At 47.5% G+C, this 25199-nt stretch overlaps 1 protein-coding gene across 5 annotated transcripts in view; it reads right to left on the bottom strand.

The window, feature by feature from the left end:
* The window catches only part of LOC144113214 (dual specificity calcium/calmodulin-dependent 3',5'-cyclic nucleotide phosphodiesterase 1A-like), a 533169-nt gene that overhangs the window by 216199 nt on the left and 291771 nt on the right, over positions 1–25199 (bottom strand). The window contains exon 2 of one of the 5 annotated variants that reach the window (XM_077646182.1): positions 17552–17599. The exons of the other annotated variants lie outside the window; for them this stretch is intronic. Coding sequence (XP_077502308.1) covers positions 17552–17599 — 48 coding nt within the window. The remainder of the gene's footprint in view (positions 1–17551; positions 17600–25199) is intronic. 5 annotated transcript variants of the gene reach the window in all.

Raw genomic sequence — 25199 nt, 5'->3', positions numbered from 1 at the left:
AACTGCAGGTGACAGGCAAAGAGTGCGGCTACCTCCGCAGGGCCACAGCTGTTAGTGGGATGTCGGGCGAAACCTTGTCGTCGTCCGGGAAAAAGTGACGCTGTCCACATAGTGGCGTCGGCGCGTGTGTATACAACAGCTGCCGGGTGGAGCGCTGCGTGTCTCGCTACCGTGGCTCAGAAGATGGGTCGTCCGAGGCAGTACCCGGAAAAACTTCGCGAATGTCGCCGCTTATGCGTCCGCAATCGACGGATAAGAGATCTCCATTTGCGCGCTTCTGGAACAAAGCGAAAGCGATGCCGAGAAGATGAGACAATAATAAATAATAATAATAATAATTGGTTTTGGGGGAAAGTAAATGGCGCAGTATCTGTCTCATATATCGTTGGACACCTGAACCGCGCCGTAAGGGAAGGGATAAAGGAGAGAGTGAAAGAAAAAAGGAAGAAAGAGGTGCCGTAGCGGAGTGCTCCGGAATAATTTCGACCACCTGGGGATCTTTAACGTGCACCGACATCGCACAGCACACGGGCGCCTTAGCGTTTTTCCTCCATAAAAACGCAGCCGCCGCGGTCGGGTTCGAACCCGGGAACTCCGGATCAGTAGTCGAGCGCCCTAACCACTGAGCCACCGCGGCGGGTAAGATGAGACAATGGCGCCAAAACCAGGAAGTGCACGTCACCCTGCGAATTTCTGTAAGCCTAACTGCACATTTATCACTATCATCATACTGGGCTAGGATCAAGCACCCAGATAAGCGCTGATATTAGCAGCATCTTTGCTGGTCGCCTGGTAATTTTGCGTTTAGCACAAGCCTCTGGGAGTTATCCTTTTAGTGCTCAAATGCAGGGAAATGGTCGAATTCTTCCACAACTTGCGCGCGGTTTAGGAGAGGCTGTAAGCTTTAGTGGAGGAAAGGAAGAGGCCTTGAAGCCTTCCGACGAATGGATGCATTTCATTTTCGTTTTCTGTCCCGAAACTCCACTCGCCGAGAGACACATTGCACGAATTCGGTGGCGGTACTATTCAGCTCATATCAAGTGCTTTCAGGCAACAAAATCATATAGAGCTCGCGGAGACACCAATAACAGCGACTAAAAAAAAAATCACGGTTCCATTTACACGTTGGTCTGAATGAATCGGAAGTCGGGATGCCGTAAGAACCCCTCCCTTCCAGTGAAGATACCCGCAGGCTCCTCTCGCATTGTGAGGAGAAGGGGAAATGAAACTGTGTGGAATACGGCAACGGTTCTGCGATTAAAAGAAATATTCGGACACTTCAGCAGCGCTCTCAGATATTTTTAGGGATGGGGCCGGGTGCAGGAGAGGAAATAAAAGAAACGCGGCGAACACTGCTTGCAGACCGAAAGATAGTCAGTCGAATATACACGCGAGTGTGTGGCGACCACTCTTTCGCCATGCACGCAAGGGCCAACAGCGTATGTGACATTCTCAGGAAGCGGCGATAGGGTGGCTCTAGCCACCTTAGCGGCGATGTGTGACTGCGGCAGCGCAACAGCAGGGGCAGCAGCGGCGTTGCAGCGTCATGAGAGCGCGCCACCTCCTCTGCTGCTTGCATGCAACCTCCTCATGCGAGCATTTGACAGAGAAAACGCTGACACCTCTTTTTCCATGTTTTTTTTTAAATTGTCAGGAATTCTGCGTATTATTTCTAAAGATACTTTAGGCGCGGATATTCTCTTTGTGCGGGAGGTGTAGACGGCATGAAGTTTATTATTCTTTTTGCAGCTTTCGGCTGGACGTGTTACGCAACCTAATTGACGAACATCTTAGTCAACAGCGAACATCGTTGACGACACAGCCAGGGGAAAGTCAGGAGGATAGTCCAGAAAATGAATTCCTGCAACGTCAACTGTCACAGTACTGATGGGTATCCTCCGTTACCGGTGGGCACAACAGGTTTCAAAGCGAGCTGAGCGAAATGGCATCACAGTCTGCAGACCTCACCATGCTAGCAGAAGTATGTGCTCGCCGCGGCGGCGTCATGGCTTTGGCGATCGGCTGCTGATCCCAAGGCTGCGGGATCGAATCCCGGCCACGGTGGCCGAATTTCGATGGAGGCGCGATGCAAAGACGCCCGTGTGCTGTATGATGTCAGCGCACGGTAAATAAAACCAGCGGTCTAATTACTAGCCCGAAGCACTCCACTGCAGCGTCCCTCATAGCCCATGTATCACTTCGGGACGTTCAACTCCATAATATAGATTTTGCTAGTAGAAATAAACCAGCCTGAAGCCGTGGCGCGGCCGAAACAATGGTGAGTTTGTGCTGCCTGCCCCGCATCAAATACGCGAGAGTATACACTATGCGAACTTTCCAAGCAAGCACGGCATTTCTGGCGTGACTTATATTTCTTTAACACATCCCGAGCAGCGCTGTTGAAGATAGAGTCGCTGATGAGGTCGGCTGATGAGGTCCGTATCTAGCTGGAGTCCGGGCGCTATTTAATCACGATAACCGACTATAAAACAACATCCAAGGCAGTGCGTACATTCGAAACCCGCTCTTACGCGCGTTATGAGCGTTGTGCCGATTCCGCCACCATTTTAGCCCACGGAAGCTCTAGTTTCCTCAAGGTTGCAAGCTTTTCGGTACATGGTTGCTGAGCTTCTCTGTCCGCGTGCCACCGGTCCGCAGAAAACGCTGAAGGTACGCGACGTCGCCAACTTCCGTACGGTGCCCGCTTCCGCCCTGCGACAGCCCTTCGCCGACGTGCAGTGGTCACCCGTACGGTGAAACTGCCATCGTTCGAATTGGTCGGGAAATTCGCCCAGGGCATGCCAGGCTTCCGCTCGAGCCGACTGCCCGCCTTCTATCGCGCGCATGCACTCGGCGGGTAAGACGGCGGCGAGCATCGATCCGGCCCCCAGCGATGGGAGCGTGCATGTCAAAAACGCCGTCCGGACGCCCCGGCGTTAGAAGTGACAAGGCCATGAAGGTCAGAACTGACAAGCCGCGCTCTGTGACGCCAGAGGAGGGGGAAGTGGGTGAGCCAAGCCACCGTCGTGCCGAGCATGGGCTCACCAGCCGCAGATAAGTCTTGCGCCAGCCACGCGAGGATAAAAAGTAAACCATTCATTTCCTGGCTTTTCGCGAGCCCATCTACTCCCGTCCACGTCTACGCCGATTTAATCGGGAGATCACAGCTAGAATCTGCCTTTTTTTCCCCTAGTCCCTTGCACTTTAAACTTCCGAGAAATATTTCGCAGCCAGGCTATCTTTGGCCTTCCAGGTATTGCTGCCTAAACCAGACGTTTTTACTTCGCATTTGGCTCCCGACCCATCGTAACCAGGCGGAAAAATAATCTCCTTCTTCAGCAGGCTTTTGTTGTTGTTGCAGTCTTGCGCAGGCGAGGTCCAGCCTCGCTGGCGGCTTTAAATCTCTCCTTTTTTTTCATTATATGAGTCAAAAGAAGCTTTGCAGGCTACTTTCGGTTCCTTGTCAGTCGCACCCAGGCATTATGTAACTACGCGAACCAGACTGAGTTCTTGGCCTTGGTTAAGGAAACGAATAAATATATAATTGCGAATGGTGCATATTTGTTCCATGAAAAAGGTATAAATAAATATAATCTGCTATTTCTTTTTTACTACTATTTCAAAAAATTTCCCAACGACGCATGGAGAAGTAGTGCAGCGTACCGCAAAAAAAGAAAAGAATTTATCTAGAGAAGTCGACGCAAAGAAAGTGCGGAAAACAAGAAGGAAAGAAAAATTTGTTGCGCATACGAGAAACAGAATTCACTTATAATTTATTTTGTACCTTCGATGAAAGCAGTATCCAAAAATTCGCAGTAAAATATAAGAAAAACTGCTGACTTAGCCTCACTTAGGCTAACCTTAATAGAGGAAATAGTTGGATGGCACAGTTTTCAATGAAAAGTTCCAGGGAATTAGAATGCGCATAATTACACGGAACACTCTTCGAGCGCGACCAAAGGTTAATGTAAAATGTTTTCCCAACATTGGCAACATCCCCATCTTTTTAAAGTGCATTCACTGAGCATTATATGCTGTCTTCCTGTCATGAGTAGTGCATACATAAATCGAAAACTCCGTTGCTACATTTAGAAGCTGTTGGAATGTGGCCGCTCTCCGTACTCTATAACGTCGACGTCAGTTTCGTACACGTGTACAAGCGCCCCGAAAGAATAAAAAGACGATGGTTTATACGGCTTGCGAAACAGTGCCACTCGGTTTCAATCGCGCGTATCCAATTTAAGACCATTATTTTGCCTAAATCCTCGTCCCCTCCTATAGGGAACCTGCGCTGCCAAGGTGGCACGGCAGTTGTTCCATTCGGTGACTCAAAACTGCTTTTGTCAGCCGCTTGGGCCGCTGCAAACGCGAGAACACATTCTGCGCGATTAGATACCCGCGTTTGGCTGACGGCATTCATTGCCTAGCTTCTCTCGGCGCAGCCCAGATAGTTGACGCACGGCACGTGCGCCTTCGACAGAGCGCGGAAGCTCACGCCAATAAGCACCTGAAGGTGGCGTGGAAAAGTAGTAATAGTACTACCCAAAGCTGCTTGCTCTTCTCGCTGGGCAGTGTGTTATGGCGCTGCACTCGGCACCGCAAACTTTAGCGCAAGTTCCCCATACTCAGGGTCGGTTAGCAGTATGGCTTTCCAGCAACGAATTCCAGGTGGTATTATAGGGTAGGCAGCTAGGTGCTGATCACATACACCATTCAAATGCATTACTAAGAGCAGAAGAAGTGTGTGCCACTCTAGCTTCGGTTAAACTTCCCTGCCGCGCCACCTTCCCGGCAGGTTAGTATCGAAACGTCCAAAAACGATAAAAGTGCTCACGCATACTGAAATGAGCATTAAGATAAACCAATAGAAAAAGAAATGAGAAAAGATTTCACCACCTGCTAATGTAGCACACCCGTTGAAATTTTAGGTTAGCCTTTGCAGTGAATGATAATTGAGCAGGCCTTCTGCATTTCTGGCATGTCTGACACAGCCTTGAGAAATTAGATTGGAAATGAGCTTTGCACATAGCATTGCAAGGATGTGGTATCCTTTTATGAGCGTGGCAGGAAACTAATGGAATATGGGCAGTCTGTGTCGTACGTGGTACTCCGGGTGTTACAGGGATAACAACAGCACGCGCGATGACACCACCGTCGACTTGCAGGAATGGCTGGCATCAGTCTGGGCAACTTTCGTCATGGCTTTAGAACGAGAAAAGCATAAAAAGGTTTCACCACGTCCGAAGGAAGGAAATTAGTGGCCACCCCCCCCTCCCCCCACCCCCCCATATGTGTATGTCGGCGTTCTATACTTTCTTTCTCAGACGTATACTAAAACCATTCATGCATTTAGTAAAACGGGCTTTTGGGCAAGTTGGTTACTTAGCTTATACATAACTGTAGCGTTCGCACCGCAGTTATGTCTCAGCATTCATGTTTTTTCGTTCCGTCGCTGACTTGAGCTGTCGCATGTCTCACAAGTTTCTCCGCGGATATCAGCGAGCCTCATTCATACTCTCGAAGCGGGGTGGACAGCATAATCACAGCCTCGGGCACGAACCCCATGCGTGTAGGCATAGACCACACACTCTACGGCAATCGCCGCCGGCTTGGTGCGCATGACAGACAAGAAAAAGAAGAGTTTTATAATGCGCATGCGCGACCACCGGTGTGGGTCCCAGACAGACCGAGAGCAGGGGAGAACAAAGGGGCATGCGGGATGAGGAGGTTGAGGGGAGAACAAGAAAGCAGCGAAGCGTTCGAGGCAGAGGGTTTTGCATCCGAACGTGTCAAATATGCAGGCCAGAAAAAAAGCGAAAACTCGACACGGGCGATTTCTCTCGAACTGTAGCATTTCCCAAGCTTGCGCGCAAAAGGAGGGGCTCTTTCTCTCGAGAGAGAGAAAGCGGACAAAACAGGAGCAGGGGCGTGCGGGTCCCTGAGCGGTGGCTGCAGCGGGGCACAAGACAGAGCGGCTACACCGGAAGACACTTTTCTCCAGTCGGGAGGAAGAGGCAGCGGCCTCCGAACAATGCCGCCGCGCCAGAAGACAACAGGGCGCTCGCAACTGCACAGAGGCCACGAGAAAATGCGGCGAGCGATACGCAACGAAGAAATAAACGGCCGGGAAGACACTGCGGGAGAAAGGAGAAACTACCCCGGCCGTTCCTGGCCGTGAGAACAAAACAAGACCAAGAACCGTATACTGCGTCCAAACGGGGGGTCGCATGTTGGCGGATGCTTGTTGCGGAAATTGTCCTTCCCGACCTCTCTGTATTCCGCGCACGGCATTTTAGAGATTCCAGGTCAGGCGTTTTGTTTGGGGATTTGCAGCTGCGCGGCATCTGACGCGTGCGCGCCGTGGTTTCTTCATCAGGTCGTTGCGGAACACAGATTGGCGTACGCATCGGCTGGCATGCTTAGTTTGGGGCATGGCCATTATTTGTTCTTTGCCTCTTCGAATAAAATTGCCGCGCCCAGCTTATGGGCCCCGCCTGCGAAAGCATACTGAGTTCTACTTGTGCGACACTTTCTTTCTGGCTGTAGACGTTCGTTGACGTAAATAACAAGTTTCTTGGTTTTTGTACGCAATCATGAAAGGTTGCATGGAAAACGATCACAGTTCTCACATAATCTGGTTACTTTTAAGCGGCGCGACTATTCAGCCGCCACCTCCCGCATACTCAGCATTCCTGGACAAAAGCATTTTTTTTTTACGGGGAAGAGTATTTAGTGCATTTTTTATATTTTGCAAGATTTCACTGAAACAATTAATACTACCGCGGATCTCCCCTCGACAGGCTTGCGTTTTTCTTGCTGTTAACGTTTTTGCTATCGTGAAAAACGTTCTCCATTGGGTTTCTGCGGCAGTTTTAACTACTCGATGAGAGTAATGGAAAAACTTGAAAAGAAAGATTTTGCTAGGCGTCGAAAGAATGGACCTTTACCTTCACTAATTCCATAACAGCACCTTATAATATTTCAGAATTAGAAATTTTTGTCCAAGAGTGTTGGACTTAAAACCATCCACAAGTTATTTAAATACAAAACATAGTCGACTAAATCATACAGCCTTTGCTCGAGTACCGATGCATGTTTTGGGAACGAAAGCTACTGTGATTGACAGAGGGAATCATTTCGCGTGCTTTCTTATCGACCATATACGACTGCGGACTTTATAGGCAGAAAAATAGACTAAATGAAAAAAAAAACCTCAGATACGGACGACAACGCCCCGGTCCGGACAAATCTTGCCACCGGTCCAAGTTTACTTTTGGCCCGCCGCGAGGTCCACGGCAGTGGACAGCTGGTGATGGAAACAGAAGCAGCAAAGAATTCGAGTCACGTCTACCGCTCGGCGCCAAATGTAATGCGACGTTCAAGCGGCGTCACGCCGGCCTTGCGCAACCCGCACCGAACGCAGTAGCGCGGGAAACGGGAACCACTCGGTGGAAAACGCGCGATGGACGCCCGCGCGTTTCCGCGCTCTCCTTCCAAGCAGAGAGGAACAAAAAAATATCACAAATAAGGGAAAAAAGGTCCAGCGGGAAGAGGGAGAGTGGAAAGTGGAACATGTTCACGCCTAGCTAGCGCTGGCGACCTTTGGCAAGAAGGAGTTGTCACTAGGGGCCGCTGGGTCGCTTGACCGATTCCCAGCGCCGTGAGCGGCCCGATAATCCGTTCGACGCGCACGCCTCGATGTTTCCGGCACAGCGCTTACCGTCCAGCAGTGATGGACGTGGGTCGCGGGGAGAAACTAAAAAGAGAGAAAAAAAAAAGCAGCGTCGAAAAGGCTACGAATCAGCTACACAGCGCAAGAGAAGCCGGAAGAAAGGAAAATTACATTTACAAAGTTGAGATACTCGAGCTCTAGCCTCCTGGCGGAACAGGGACGCGTCGACACAAATTTAACTTTCTCGAATATCTACAAGTCAAAGAGGAAGAACAGAACGGCGGCTCCTTCCGGGCGCCAAAAGTACACGAGGCAAAAAGGTGAAGAGGAGGAAATAATGCAGTGACACGTACACGGTGGCGCGCCAAAATAGGGCATGCGTTGAGCAGGCATGGATATTACCGTTTTCAGAGTTGCGTTACAGCGCCCAACACGTTACGTACTTGGCTGTGTTTGTTTTCCTGCAGGAGCCAACGCATGCGTCGGGTCTCGTGTAGGTTGGCTGCTGTCTTCAGCGGCTGCGCAACGAGTGAAAGCAGCAACTTGCGGAGAGAGAACGGACCTGACATCAGCTGCCTGCAGAGATAAAATGCTGAGCGACGGGCCCTTCCTTTGTTCGGGCCGGCGAGCTGCTTTTCGGGTTATCACGAGTGACAGGTTGTGTTGCACTGGCACCATTTCGCGTGCCGTTAAGAGAGATAACATCCTCTACAAAATCTTTTGGCTGAAACAATGCTTCAATGTATATGCTCCTCAGTGTTGTGAACACTTCACTTATCAGAAGTTTCAATGAAAACAAAAAAAAAAAGGAAGCGAATGAGCTTCATTTTGGAAAAACGAACTTGCACAACCCACCATTCATGGCATTGAAAACGGAATACGTGCTTAGAAAACTTTACTTATACGCGTATCGAGATTACAGAGGAAACTGCTTATGGACCCATGCTTGCAGGACGTATATATCTATGTCATGTCGCCGATTTCCTTATCTGAATGTGCCACGCCTTTATGCCATCAAGGCACCACGTTTCTCTGCGAAAAGGGAGGTTCAGAGTGGGTAAAAAAAAGTTACACATGAAAGAGGCTGCGTCGAGGCGCAGGTTTAGAAGTAACTGTCATCCATTTTCTCATAAAGATTCCACATATGAATATTTAGAGACTCATTAGGATCCTAACTAAAGCGAACTAGCTAAATTAGATATTTTGTAGTCGTTTGAACGCATAAACTTTGTGTATCAAGAGCTTCCTTCTAAGTATGTTTCACAGACGTTGCGATGCGGGGAATGTACTAGCTGTCTCCGAGTCGGTAATGTCGCCACGAGGATCGAAACAACATGTGCACTTGTGCTATGAAGGCTCAGTGTGGTCTTAGAGGCACCCTGGGGACAAATCTGTCACTTGATTTTAGACACATTCGATAGCTGGACCTATTGCGGCTCTGCTGACGTGTGTTCGACACCAAACTGCTCTCACTGTTGAAATATTTGGAGTCAAAGTATAAAGCGACTACTTTTAAGCTTCGTAGTGAAGCATCTACGCCACTCCTGAAGCTCAAAGTTCGTGGATGGTGACACGCGCTTTCGTCCTCATTCCTTCAGGGCTTCGTACCCTTACATACAGGGCTCCCAGGGACCCACTACTGGGCTCAGAAGGAGACACTGTAGCCTGAAGAGTTTTGAACAAGACTGTATACATATACTCGCATACATATACGCAGTGTACACTGTACACATATACTCTGGTTGGTTGGTTGGTTTATGGGGTTAAACGTCCCAAAGCGACTCAGGCTATGAGAGACGCCGTAGTGAAGGGTTCCGGAAATTTCGACCACCTGGGGTTCTTTAACGTGCACTGACATCGCACAGTACACGGGCCTCTAGAATTTCGCCTTTATCGAAATTCGACCGCCGCGGCCGGGATCGAACCCGCGTCTTTCGGGCCCGCAGCCGAGCGCCATAACCACTCAGCCACCGTGGCGGCTACATATACTCTGGGTCAGTCATTGCGAGACTTATGTCGTTCTTAGAGTAGCAGTACCCCTTGCATTTTTTTATTTTCTTTAATTGAGCTGAGTGCTACGCGTTAACATGCTTTAAGGTTTAATTAATAATAACTTTTTAATTGCATTTACGAAAGCACATAAACACGTAATGGCATTTCCGAATATGTGTTGCCAGATGACGGTGACGACAGACAAAGTAGCAGGCTGGAGAATGCTTAATGCAAACTGTTCCTTCAGGGCGAGCTCGTGCCGACAAACGAAATGAACTCGTGGTGACTGTCGGCAACGTTCTATTAATAACTCAATGGAAACTTTCCAGACAGGTGGTCTGAACCGTTGTGAACAGTCTGGAACGTCATAGAATCCCCCTGGTGAGATTGCTATGCTTAGGAAATGGTGTAGTAATGTCTAGCGGGCATACGCCAGATGCTCGCTTCTTCCGTCATGAATCGAAAACGATAGTGCTGCCCGTCGGCGGCGATAAACAACATAACACGGATCAAAAACGAACAAAACAAAGCTTGACGGCACTATTGAAACGAGCTCCTCAATGTTTCGTAAGTCTCACGAATTCTCTTTACGTTCGTGCTTCGACTGAAATTTCCCATTATAGTTGATAACAATGTGCACCTGATCGCTCTTACTAAACATAGTTTTTATGGCCAGAAGCACTATGAATGGAGACTGCTTTGAAACCCTGAGCGCGGTTAACCATGAGCGCGGTTAACGACTGGCTCATTATTCAGTTGCAGAAAGACGCAAAGCAGAACCTTAACAATTTGAACTAAAGATCAGTGTTTTCCCCTTTGAAGTGGTTCTTATAGCGATATCGAACGATATATCGCTCGCTGAACTTTTTGTTCCTTCTGGCAAACGTTTATGGATAGAATTTTCGCACCAAATACCTTTAGAGCTGTTATGTTCTGCTGCTTATCTAGTATGCCATTAACGTTGGATATCAGGTAGATCTCAGTGTCAGCACCAGCCCGTGGTTATCATTATGTTCATTTAACAAATCAAATCAATGACATCCAGCATACTTGTAAGAAAAAAAAATCCTGATGAAGCCGTCAAGCTTCACAACGGTCTGTTCAACTCCCCTTCGACACCGTCCTCATGACGACTGTTTGCGTATCGTTAATCCTGAATGCGTCAAACTGATTACTCTTCTTATACATGCTCTGCAAGCAATGCACACAGATGATGCGCACATTTCTTCTCTTCAATGCGCACGGCCCGCAAACTCCATCTTTCTAACTGCAGAAAGGAAAAAAAACTTAAAAATAAGAATACAGAAAATGGCTCGTAAACGAGGCAAGTTTGCCAGAACGAGAAAATTTTACCTGAAAACATTTCCGCTTTTTTTTTTCCTCTTGAAACGTGCCCAGCGTATCAACCTGTACGGCCGCGTCTAAAAGAGAAGCGGCGGTGGAACACCAGAAACACGCAGCCTCACACCGGTTTCCCGAGCACGTATACGTTTACACATGCTTCGCACCTCATATACACCGATTCTAAAGTGAAAAAAAAAAGAAAAACGCGGTCGCATGTGTACGCGTCGCGGTATTCCCTCCGCTGCAAAATGACACGGTACGGAGAGGACAGAGCGGAAGGTCAGCGAACGGTCGCGGAAGCAAGGGCGCGAGTGCGAACCGAGCAAGGAAAACGATTCACACACTGCAGCAGCGCAACGGGAAGAGGCAGGCGCGACGAGAACGTGGGCTCACTCGTGTAGCGAGGAACACGGCCGTTCAGCGTATATACGAACTGTAGCCGCGCTCACAAGCTCCTTCGTTTAGTCCTAACGAGCTTATATTGTCACACGGAGGCCCGAAAACGAGGCGAGCTGACTCCTCGCCGCTTACACAAGGAGCGAAGACAGCCGGAGCAGGGCGAGAGGAAACGAGAGGAGTGGTAGGAAAATATAGCCCGAAGAGACACCGAACACAAACAGTGTTGAACCCTATCGCGGTGTCCATGCTATGGCGGCTTGGCATTGGCTGCGCAAAAGTGACGTCCAACGTCCATCCCAATAGATAGATAGATAGATAGATAGATAGATAGATAGATAGATAGATAGATAGATAGATAGATAGATAGATAGATAGATAGATAGATAGATAGATAGATAGATAGATAGATAGATAGATAGATAGATAGATAGATAGATAGATAGATAGATAGATAGATAGATAGATAGATAGATAGATAGATAGATAGATAGATAGATAGATAGATAGATAGATAGATAGATAGATAGATAGATAGATAGATAGATAGATAGATAGATAGATAGATAGATAGATAGATAGATAGATAGATAGATAGATAGATAGATAGATAGATAGATAGATAGATAGATAGATAGATAGATAGATAGATAGATAGATAGATAGATAGATAGATAGATAGATAGATAGATAGATAGATAGATAGATAGATAGATAGATAGATAGATAGATAGATAGATAGATAGATAGATAGATAGATAGATAGATAGATAGATAGATAGATAGATAGATAGATAGATAGATAGATAGATAGATAGATAGATAGATAGATAGATAGATAGATAGATAGATAGATAGATAGATAGATAGATAGATAGATAGATAGATAGATAGATAGATAGATAGATAGATAGATAGATAGATAGATAGATAGATAGATAGATAGATAGATAGATAGATAGATAGATAGATAGATAGATAGATAGATAGATAGATAGATAGATAGATAGATAGATAGATAGATAGATAGATAGATAGATAGATAGATAGATAGATAGATAGATAGATAGATAGATAGATAGATAGATAGATAGATAGATAGATAGATAGATAGATAGATAGATAGGTAGGTAGGTAGGTAGGTAGGTAGGTAGGTAGGTAGGTAGGTAGGTAGGTAGGTAGGTAGGTAGATAGATAGATAGATAGATAGATAGATAGATAGATAGATAGATAGATAGATAGATAGATAGATAGATAGATAGATAGATAGATAGATAGATAGATAGATAGATAGATAGATAGATAGATAGATAGATAGATAGATAGATAGATAGATAGATAGATAGATAGATAGATAGATAGATAGAGAATAAAATAAATAAAAGAACATAATACAGCTACCGAACTGTCGCTTAATGCACAGTGGCATACGAAGTTAAATGAACTGATCGCCTACAAGATATACGAATGTACCAAGTACTGAGTGCGATTTATGGTTTGGCATCTGGAATAAAAGCGCGGCGATGACGCAGCGACCGCCTACTGTAGGTAACGCGGCAGCAGCCAGGCGGGTGTTTTTTGGAAAATTCTGCGTGTGACAGCAGTGCCCCTTTGTGCATGATAATGATCGTTATTAGGCTGTTCGTCAACCGGTTTGAAAATTATGGGCGCGTGTCTTCTAATTATCATTGGAACGTATCGGTACTCGCGTGTTGCCAACAAAATGGAATTCGCAGTCAGAGCAGCTAACAAGAAACAGCGTCAATCCCACATTGTGACCAGTTTTCCCGATTAACGCATAAAAGGATACTGTATACGACGGGTAAGCTTTCTTTTCTGACTATGTATTCGCTCGTCGGCTCAACAGCCCGCTTACGAGCGCACCTTTTCTTTTATTCTCTCTGATATAAAAGGTAAAAAAAAAACTCACGCTTACTTGGGAGCACAAGTGAGGAAACGCATATAATCCGGCTCAAAACTGTGCGTCTATAGGAATTGTTTTATGCGCCGAAATGGCCGGCTTTCTCCTCAAGTGTGCCCCTCCAGAGACTGCGCTTTCGCACCTCAACTTTATTGCTCGAAATTGAAATCACCAGACACCTAAATCGAAAATCGATAGTCAAGGCGCCCGTGAACGCGCGTCTAAAGAGCCGTTGTCGCTTCTAAGAGAGTGCGACGAATTCTTCAGTCATTACATTTACTTTCTATCCTTTCGAGCGCCTGGAATTTGGTGCGGGCAAGAATGTTCTACAGGGCTCTACAGTCAGCCAAGGCTATAGTAACACTGTTCAAGATGAATAAGACTTAAAACAAGTAAGCTTTAGGCTGGCTGAAATTTTGATGATTTGGTATTTTCCCGCGTGCTCAAACTTTCAGCCCTTTACTAACTTAGCGAGACATCGGTGGTGTAATGTCGAAATTTCAGTTTTAAGCTTGGGATTATCAGGATGTTGAGGTACTTCGAAGGCACAGTGATGCTTTTCGTCTACTCTACAGCATCCACTGAGGACCGACCTGAAAGACGAGGCTGTACACGTATACGCTGTGGCACCACGGTGGATGACAGCAGCATGCCAGCCTTGGTACCAGTGTACCCGTCCTCAGTAGCAGTGAACCAGCCCTGTCGAGCATGAGTAAAAGACTCACTATACCAATATACCTTGTTTCATCATACTCAACCAATAAATAACTGAGGAACGACACTTATCGAAAACATGAGGCAGCTATGGTAAAGCTCGCTTTCGAACTGTCAAATCATGAGGCGAGAAGCTGCCGTTTGTCCGCGCGCTTCTGAAAAATATTATGGTACAGGCACAGAACAATATAGATGGAATGCGGATTTTCTCTCTGCCAAAACTTTATTCGTTAAAACTCATACACCTCTCCCCCCCCCCCCCCCCCCCCCCAAGCTGTAAAGGAAACGTGAACTACTCCAAGCAGAAAAAAGAAAAAAAAGCACGAGGAGCGCTTCACAACGAAAGGCGTGCACGCTTTCCTACAGCGATAGAAATAAGCAGCCGAACGGCGCAGTAAGTCTAGCTACGTAAAGAGACAAGCCACTCCCATTACGTAAGCGGGAACAAGTACGCGTTTCTCTCACTGACGCGGGAGTAATGACTGCGGTTGTTCGTTAGTTAAGAATGCGACACGCTGGGACATACACACATGCCCGAATGACTGTCGCCTTTCTGTTTTGTGCTTCATCTGCCGTGGGTTGTTTCGCGTACATATTGATCGCCAACTAACCCAAACTGGCAGGACGACGACTGAGCCACGCCCTTTTGGTTGCCTGCGGGGCGGTAACCGCGGCTGTGCATACTTTCGTCACAGCGGCAGACTTCAACTAAAATGATATCTTTCCCCCGGAAATTTGCAGTTTAATGAAAGCGTACAATTCTAAGCCACAGGCACAGCCAGAGCCAAACCTACCGCAGGAATGGTGTGACTGCCAATCAGCACTTAGATTTCAAGTGATCATCATTAGTTGCTGCGCACGTGGCGAACGACTTTTTTTCCCCCGTCTTCTTCGGTCGCTGCGACATCGCGAGCTATCGAAACGATTTTTGCGCAACATCTTTCCTCTTCCGCCGCGCGTCTTTTGAGCCCTGCGCGTCTGTGGCGAAAGGTTCAGAGAGTTAACTTGCGCGCGAGCCACGTTAAAGGGCGGTTGCGTCCTCTAAAAAAAGTCGGCGGCGTAAAACAAAAACGCTCGAGACACGTGGAAAACGCGCGTGCAGCTGCCTTGCCCTTTTGTACCCCTTGAACAGGGTTCGCGGAATAAAAAGAGCACTCTCGTCACCAGTGAGAAAGCAATACAAGCCACCAGTACTTTCGATTTTGCCCTTCGCCGCTGCGTGAAACCGGACTCGCTCTCAAGAGTCGCGTATCCCGTTCCAGGGGCATCACACGTGTTCTTTGGAAGAGGGGCAGAAAGGGGGGGGGGAGAGGGAAGTTCCCCGAAGCACGAACCGAACGTCTAAAGTGTCAGTCAACAACAGCGGCAGATTCGGCGAGTACAATGAGGCGGTCCCGAGCTTCCGCCTTTCTCTCAGATCCCGTCAGCGTCCACCATCGAGCTTTCGTCGAAAGCGAGCTGAGAAGCGCGAAAGAATACATTTTAGTTCAGGGGGACGGCGTTTTGTTACGTATTTTACAAAGGATTATCTCCAACAAATGAAAAAAACAACGCGAGTAACCGATACTGAAGACAAAGAGAGATTCGTGTGACAGTGTCTTGGATGGCGTCACGGAAGCGAAAAAGGAAAAAAAAAGAACAGAAAAAAGCAAACGAGCTTGAGGCGTCTACAGTGTTGGGCAATCAACACGCACGGCCCTCATCCATTCGAGCTCTTGCTTCGTAGTTAAACTGCCCACGCTGAATAGAGATAAGAAAAGTATGGCGGGACCCAATTTCCTGAATGGAAATGAACTCTTGCTGGCTTGCTGTATAAGCGCACATTAGCATAAGGACAAAGACACAAGATTGGCAAGAGTGCACCAAAAAGAACGAGTATCAGTGAACTAAGATGCTTAGACGGGCTAGTCGGTTCGTGATCGAAGGGGAAGGGAAAAAAAAGAGCGCAGAAACGGGACAAGAGACGACGACACAGGCGCTGAAAGATTGACTGGAAGGCAGAGGTCGTGACAGATTTAAAGATGAGTGAAAGACAAAGTCTTAGGTCGAACGAAAGTTCTATGGATTCTATCGAGTGCACTGATCATCAGTGACTGAGCTGTCAAAAATTGACGAGATTCTTAACTGTTATACTCAATTGAAAGAAGTTTTTTTCGAAGACCTGTTCTTCGCTTCTTCTCACTTAGGAAAACATCCGCTGGACAATGGAGCTTCATTATTTTCCACGCTTCTGCAGCTCCTGGCTGTATTAGCCAGGAATACCGTTCACTATCATAAACTGCTGCGTTAAGACCAGCGTTTCCGAAGGCTGTAAATAGGACACTGCATTAGCTTCGTGTGCGGTGATTTATAATAAACGCACACATCGGAGCTCTTACTTGCAGTTGTCGGACATCAGTACGGCCGACAGTTTAACCTGTGACGCCTGTGGCTGTGACGAGATGATCCAGTATACGTATATTTCGAGCGTCTACACGGCTTGCCACGGAGAATAGAGCGCTCTGGTGCGATTGCCTCGACAACCGAGCGCTGACGAAGAACAGGTACCTTGATGATGGCTCCAGCGGTCGTCAGCCCTCAAGGTACTCGACCGACCGAATGCTTCGTGGTTGCGCCGAAGGTTGTAACAATGCCTCGCCGTTCTCGCGTTGGCCATGTACGTTTGTCTTCCCACCCTTCCACTCTTCCCATTGTTATTACTATTTTTCCTTCGCATATAGCAGGGAAGCCAGCATAAATCCTCCTCGTTGGTTCCCTTTATTTCACTCCGTAAAATCAAGGAGCGAGCAATTTGAAAATCTATACTTCTGCGCGCTCTGAAGCTCCGTTACCTCATGTCACTTTTGCTTTCCAGTGAGATTTAAAATCGAGTATTTGGAGGCAGAAGGCGAAAAGCAATCGGCAGTAGCCAACACAGCAACAAGTATTCCACTAAGTCGTTATCCAGTCAAAGAATGCTCACAGAGGGTTTTTACTGTTATTTATAAGTATCTGCTCCCCATAACCACTTTTACTGCCGTCAGTACCAACGTCACCATCAGGTTTATGGACGTAAGTGGAAACGTAGCAATTAATGACTTGTAGCCTGGACAGGGCAGGCGTCTATTATCTAGAACAGTGCATATAGTTAAACAATATTTTCAGCGCTTAAAATTTGAACTGAAGCACAATACTTGTCGAGCTGACACGGGACCGAAAGGCTTTGAACCAAGTGAGAACGCGCATATTAAAACCAACGATGACGCTGCAAGTATGACCGTAGTTTGGGAATCCGTGGAGACAGGTTAATGAGGAAGGATATACCAGCAATGGTGACGCTATGTGTGTCCTTTTGATAAAGATCAGTCACCGGTCATGCGCTTTTTCTCAAGGTCAGTCTAATGCGTTCAGCATTGGGACAACGCATATAGCCGAAAGAAGTGACTGGAAGAACATAGCGATTGCTAGCAAGACCGAAAAAATGAATATTATGCTGGAAGATTGTAAAAGCATGTAGGAGTGAGAAACCTTACTCGGATGTTCGAAGTGGTCAGCGTTGCCTGGCAGCTTAAGGTACTCACCTGAAACGAGAACAAAAGGACAAAAGGAAGGTTACAGAAACTGTTATTATCAAGCTGTATCAAATTCAGAGCATGACACTTCTGGATACAATTTGGCACTTCACCATAAGCCACATGGTCTGGCGATACTAATTACTAAATGTTCAACTACTGAGATAAGCCGAGAAGCCGTATGTGGCTTTGAGAAGGGATCCGTGAAGCAGACCGCTTCCACTCGCGTGTTTAACCATGTTTAGAGGACGGACACGTATTCAAAGGCATACTAGGGCACCGGTAACTACGGTAACTGCCCTCCACGTCCTATAGGCAACGTCCGGGAGGCGAAGAATCTTTTTCTGATCAGATTAAAACCCTATCATGCAATCAGTGATGTCGAACAATGGCGGTGTCGTAAAAAAAAAATCAGAACAATACAGCAGCGCTGTCATGGCCATAAACACGTTGCACTACTCTCCGCATAAACTTTGCCTGCGAGGGATTGCGAGAGATTCTGTTCGCCATCATTTGTTCAGATCACCCTTGCTTAAGGGATCCATTGCCTGCGGATTTTATATCGAGCGGCCTTTTGGCGCGCAGTTCAGTGACTCCAGAGCACTGTCAGAAAGCAGCGTACATTGAGGATGTTGACACTACAGTAAAAGAAAATGATGCAAACAGAAAACAAAGTTCGTTCACTCTATACTTCGCATTTACTTGACGAAATTCTGGATTTATGCGTACATGAACATGAAAATATATTCTACAAGTTTATTGTTATCGCGCAATCACTTAATTCAGTGAACGCTAGCGTAAACATAGAAAAAGAGAGATCAGGGGGTGTGGTTTGTGAAAAGAAATAGAAAGCCATCTATAGCGTTGCAATGCGTAGGACGCGGGCGTCAATGAAAAATAATGAAGTATGATTTACGGCACTTTTGACATGTTCCAGTATCTACCCGCGCACCATTGACGATTATCGATACGGGTGTAACGGTGTGGAGGGCACATACAGCCTTTGCGTCGCTCATTAAAGGACGCTTAATTGAGCATTCACTTAAGTAATGACAATGGTAATCGGGGAACTTTACACAATATGGTGCTGACATAAATGCGCGCCATAATTGCGTACAACGCGTGCTCTCTAAACAAGGATATCATTTGGACTGTGTCAAAAAAGTGAACGGATCCATAAAGTTTAAAGCTGAGAACTTCTGCATCCCGTTTCTGGGCTATGCGCTGCTAACTGAGATAGCGCATGCGTAGAAGCTTCAGCTAGACCTTTCCTCACTAAGTGAACGTGCAGCTGGCACACAGAGGAGTTTCGAGTTCGCTCTCTGAGGGGCGTTGGAAAAAGCTATTGCTATAAATTTCTTCAAAACAAGCTTGCAAGACATTGACGCGGAAATGCTGCAGAAAAATGCAACAGATTTTCTTGCATTCATTTTGCAAATGGAAGAGAAAAACAGACCTCCTTCGTTTTGTTTCAGGAGGTTTTCATTGTTTTTTCAAGTGTTCTCATAAATAAAGCGCTTTTTAAGTGAAACAAATACGAGCAGTACTCGCTGCATCCAAGCTATACTGGGCTAGTTATATTCGCGAATAAATCAACAGGGGACGCATTCATTTTTCGCAAATAAGAACTGTGAAAAAAGCCCCACGTCACATGCGAAAAAACAGAAAGTCAGAAAAACCACCTTTGCAATAATGAGCCCTCTACTGCACCATGGACTCACTCAAAACTTTGCATGAGGTACAAAGTAATCACGGCGTTTAGGCGGCGGTTTTAAAGCGTTGTCACTTTTTCAAAATGCATCGGGTTCTTTCTCTTTCCTTTTATTTCCGCTACCAGCAATTTAGAAAGTCAGTTCAAAACAAAATACCTCGCCGAAGTAACGAGCTGGACGAACTTGGCAATCAAGTATATCGATACGCCGGAGGAACGTCATAACGCGATCCCTTCACGACACCGCATGTATGCATCTGGACAGCTGGCGCTGACAAGCTCGCCCCATGGAGCGGGGCCGACAGTGAGGCCTGCATCCGCGCGCCGTGGGACGCTTACTTAATCTGGCGGGCAGTAGCTTCGTCCACCGAGGCCGGCTTGATTGGCCGGGCGTCTTGGCCGCGCGGCTCTGGCGCCCAGAAAAGCACTCGCGCCGCCCGCCTGACGCATGCAGCGGCGCAGAAGGCGTGTCCCAGCGTGGCCTGCGTCAAATGCACTGACGCAGAATGTCGCCGGAGGAAATTAGGAAGCCGTTGTTGACGAGACATCGCCATTGATGACGAGGGGCGCGTGCCGTCTTGGCAAATGTAAGGGGATGGCAGAAGTGAATGCCCAGAGGCCGCGTGCAGCTGAGCTTAGAGCCGGTCGAGCTATTCAGTCTGGCGCGCTCCGAAGTGCTTCGAGCATCGTCGACCCGCGAGGAAGGAGGAATCCTGCGCGCAGAGGCAGGGTACCCTCTCAGGTGGATGGCAGTGCGCCATTGTGACGTGCGAGGCGACCCCCCCCCTCCCAAGCCAACGACCGCTGCCGTAGAAATACGGGAAGTGATTTGCTGCCAACTGTTCACTTCGAAATGTGGCGATCTAAGGCTCAGGTGCAAATAGGTAAACAAATAGAAGTTGTTTTGCATGCGAACTAGCGAGAGAGTTAGAGAGCTACAGCATTAGTGACCGGTCGACCACGAGGCCCGTCGCTTCATCTCCCTCTTTCTGCCTCAACAACAAAACACCGCAATAGAAAAAAACAAAAAAAATTATTAAATGCTTATACACTGGGTTGCAGCATTCTAAGAACATGCGAAAAGCTGCTCGTCATGCAGAAAAGTAGAAAAAAAAGGCAGCTCGCTGTTCACTTCAGCTCTCTTCTTCCCATGTACCTCAAGGAAGGGGAAGTAATGACATGAACAAGTTTTTGCAAAATGTTTTAACTGCTCGCTAAAAGGGAGAAAGGAATAATACTATTGTGTATTCGACTATTGAAATTATCGAGGGCTACAAATTCAACTTTACGTTTTATTAGTACACGTACAGGAGAAAGCAGACCCGTGTAGTTCTCCTGGCGTTGCTTATTGTTTCCAAAGTTTCTTCGGTACATCGTTAACATAATGCCACCCTCACTTTGCAGCATGGCCACTCTGCAGCGTAGGAAATTAAGAAAAAGCGGCGCCACAAAATGCCATCAATAAGATACAAAAGCTGCATTAAAAAAATAAACATTAAGTTAATATTGCGGCAGAATAGAGACGACGATGATATTCCCACCGCTCATAACGATATTTATGTGTGGCGGAAAGCAAAAACGACATAGCGCAGGCAAGGCGAAAACTAAGGAGGAAACGGAATGAAATGAAACGGAAGAATGAACGAACTAGACAAAGAACCAAACAAGAATACCAGAATAAACGAGCACAAGGAATCTTACATTAGGCTTCGCAAACGTGTGCTGCGTAGGTGTTCCTGGCCTTGGAATTAAGGACTGAGCACCTAAAAAGGAGCGAAATGTGCGCGCCTGTCATTTCCGCCGCGCCTGAAAAGAGCATTCAATTGCCTGCCGCCGGTGACTGCGCGCCAGCACCGTCGAGAAGGCAACGAAGTTGCAGCTCGAAATGAGCTTCAAATGCAACAGCGTATCGCGGGAGAGCCACGAGTCCTGCAAAGGCTACAAAGTACGCGGCCTTCAGCGAAGAAAACAAAAATTTCTGAAGAAACGCTCAGTAGGAGTCGCGCATGTGAAGTTACCCCATGGAAAAATAAAACGGGAATAAAACCGTAGAAGAACAGGAGGGAAGCGAAGGCCGTGAAAATAAACACACTCTCTAGACCAACGCCGCCGCGCGCGAATTTTGGCTGCCGGAGCAAAACAAAAGCAGAAACTGACTGCATTTAGCCCCTTGGGAGAAATAGAGTGCAAAAAAAAACAGAAAATCAAGGAAAGTATACGGCAGCCGACTGCAAGCGAGGGTGCGGGAAAAAAAAAGAAATGTTCGAGGAGTAGGCACGGAAAGGTAAGGAAATGAGCTTAGCATAGTTTATTGAATTTTACTGTCAAATGAAAAACAGGACACGCGGCCCCTTTCTGCGTCGCCAGTTTCCCTGCCCAGAGCGAGAATTCTCCGGGGAGTTAACAAAATTGACAACTTCCTTGCTAGCGCTACTCGCTCGTTTGGACTGAAGGCCGAAAAAGAAGAAGATTCAACTTTCTCCAATTTTTCTTTAAATTTTCGCTCTGTACTTCCAAACATAGCCTGCAGCTTTGACGCAATCAGACCCAGAAAGGAAGCGGCAGGAGTGTCTCGAAATGCTAATGATGCGTCAGCAGCGCACAAAACGAAATTAAACATTTTTTTTTTATTCCTGAACCGAACAGACGCTCGCGAAAGAGGTCCGTCGCGCACGCAAACGTCGGTTTCGAGATCCCCTTCGAAAGGTACGTGACCTCCCGCATACGCACTCATCGTCAGCGATAACTGTGAGCGTTATGAGTGACAGTCGGTCCAAAGAGAGTGAGCTCATAAAGATGAGACGTCACACGTCGCTGCCGAATTTTCAGGAATTTTGTGTGCAGCACTCTTGCAGTTCCATCACGTGCCACTGTTTATCGGGAACTTATCCTGCAGAGTTCGAAATCGCTAGCCGGGTTAGCATGACCTCGCACTGACTACAGCCGACAATCAAACTTCCGTCGAGTGTCTTAATCTTATGCGGTACTGTCACATTCGTTTAAACATACTGCATTTGCACGTGACAATCGTTAGCGCCAACGTACCAGTTTCTAACGAGCGCTTCTATTCCGAAGAGGCAGGCTAGTCCAGCCTTCGTGTAGATTTCAGAGGTACGGCTACTGTAGCTAGTTCTGCTACCTGATACAAATTAAAGAAGGGCCGAATCGACCCTGCGGACTGCTCTGATCCGCGCTTTGGACCTCTGCTTTTCCTGCCAACATGACTGGGAAACGGCGAAGTGTCACAGCAGTTGTCGGCCTTTTTATGTTATCCATGCTTCGTCGAAGACGAAGAGGTCGATGACATTGCAAAAATCAGAATAATAAGGCACGCGAAGCGAGCTTGACACGGGTAAACGCGTCTCAGCCAACGACTGACACCTTTTGCCTTTTCCCGCCAGGAGTGCGTCGCGGCGCTGCTTTTGCTCCTACAAACTTGAGTCTGGAGTATCTGCAGCAGTCACCAAGCAAAGAAGATTTTGAAAACAGAAACTTTTTGCCGCATCTGAGCGGGCGTCACCGACTGCAGCGTGTGATTTGAGCAACCCCATCCAGTCTAAAATGAGACCCTCCCTTGCAAGAGGCTGCGTTTCCACTGCCAGCGAATTATATATCGCTGTGGGCATCTTGATAAACACTTAGCGGTCAAATGGTTCTTACAACTTGTGCCGTCTTTTCCAAAATGAACCAGGCCACGGGGTTTGCTTCCCAGCCGTTTAGTGGAGTCCTTACAGCACCCCTAAAGACCAAAAGGCCCGAAAGGTGAGGACGAGGGTTCTCCTTACCTTACAGAGATTTAGAGCTTAAAAAGTGCCACGAGTCCTCCACTACACGGCTAAGAAACGAGCACCGTTGCCCGCACGGGATTTCTCGTGAAAACCTCGAAGTTATTAAAGCAATTTTCGTTCAGAATAGTTGCATGATTTTCTCCGGTCGCTTCCTAACTAACGAAAAATACGTTTGCCCCGCCGAAAACAACAACGCGGGCTTATTAGTGACCAGAGCGGCTGCGAGAGCGAGGCAGAGCGCATGCTGGAAAGCGGCCAGCAGTGAGGCGTTTTTCGGCACACAGGAGAATTACATGGAAAATTGATAGGATGCCGACGATAGCAGCAGATATTATGGAGCTACAGGAGTTGTTTTATCTTTACTTTCTTTCTGTTTGTAGTAGTCACAAACTGTGCGGGAACTTTCCGACAATTTTGCGGTGTTGTATACAGAGCAAAAAAAACTAACCATATTTAATGTCACAACGCGCTGCCTTTCGCGGACGCGGGTAAAGCAGGAAAACGAGGAGCGAGAGTGCAATTGGGAGACAGTTGGAGAAATCACAGTAGCGCGCTGGCCTCGCGTCAGCAATGCATTTTACTGGCCAACGAGACATGGCACCTAACACCTGCCATCAAACGGTTTTTTTCCCGTCTTCCATTTGCAAGTATCTAATGTACTTCAAGAGTAATCATTCTTTGCGACAGCAGAGACAGGCCGGAAGCCCTCCTGGTAGTCGCATGAAGAGAGAGCCCCCCCCCCCCCCCTCCCCTTTCTTAGAAGAGCCGGGTACGCAAGCCGGAGCTGGGGCGGGGGCCCGTGGCATTCAGCGCCGCCAGCCAGGAGGTCACGAAATTTCCGCTGCGGCGACATGGGAAACGGTCAAGCTGTTTCGTTTCCATGGCGAGGGCGGCTTGCGCGCGCTCCCCCCAGAAGCCGACTCTACGGTGAGACGACAACGGGAATTCGCTCCTTAATGCACGCCACGCGAATCGCAACGACGCTCAGAGCTGGAGGGAAGGGCGCGGGAAGAAAAAGGACAAAAAGGAGGCGATCGTTGGGAGTGTCTGCCACATAAAACAGCCAGCCGAGAATGCAGTCGATGAGACGCGCCCTCTCGTTTACGACGCTATGAAAGATCGGCCGTTCGGCGCTCCCCACCGGCATCGCGTCCGAGGGAAGCTCTCGATCAACCGCGTCGAACCGGCCGAGTAGCGTGCTTTTCGAAACGGCCGCAGCTCAGAGGCGTATGCGGCAGCGGCCGTCACAGTACTCGGAATGCAGTACGGCACACGACGTGTATAGAGAACTCGGCCGCGCAGGCGGAGCGTTTCCCTACGCGTAGACCGCTGAAAGACTGCGAATGCACCATTCTGTTTTTCCTTACAATTGTTGCGGCGGCGCAGCACCCCGCTTCGTCCATCTCGGCGAATGCAGCTAAAATTCGCCCTTGCCGTGAATGCTCAGGGGCAAGTTCGCTAATTGGAAACTGCGTTCCTACAATACCATTGTGTTCAACATTGCTGAGCAATGAAAAGAGCTATTTTTATGCTTGGTTTTGTGCGTGGAATATCACTTTTTCCCCTCAGCTGTCAAGAGTGAATTGCGTTAGCCATGGAATAACAGGATAATTGGCATTGTTAGCCTGGTAGGAAGGAAGTTCAGGTGAAGGCGGGGAGGAAGGAAACCAGCTCAAAAGACTTTGGGTTTTCCTGGCGATTCACATTCAACTGCATCATGTCTGTGCACGTATATTAATTATACTTTTTTTTATATCTTGTCTCTGACATGAAAAGCCCGCGAAGACGAGCACACCTTACACCCGTTCACTCCCATTAAATGAGACTCGTTTGTCTTGTTCTCTTTACCTAAGTTCAATGTTAGACACTATCGCGAACGTAGACAAAAGCCACCCGTTCAGCTTGACATGGTCTTTTGTGTCTGTACATGCATGAAATATTGACCTGCTTCGCAAAGGTCAATTTACAATGGAGACAAAGGGCCTTTGTAAATTTGTATACGACCAGCTCTTTATACCTAGGAAATAAAACATCGTAACGTTTAAGGAAAGACAATCCATATCAATCTGGCTCGCGTCTCCATTGTAGGAACCGCAGTGAAGCGGCTTTC

The sequence above is a fragment of the Amblyomma americanum genome, chromosome 1 (assembly GCF_052857255.1).
Source record: "Amblyomma americanum isolate KBUSLIRL-KWMA chromosome 1, ASM5285725v1, whole genome shotgun sequence".
Classification (NCBI taxonomy): domain Eukaryota; kingdom Metazoa; phylum Arthropoda; class Arachnida; order Ixodida; family Ixodidae; genus Amblyomma; species Amblyomma americanum.
Note: the sequence above shows the minus strand (reverse complement) of the source record. Positions and strands in the feature narration are given on the sequence as shown.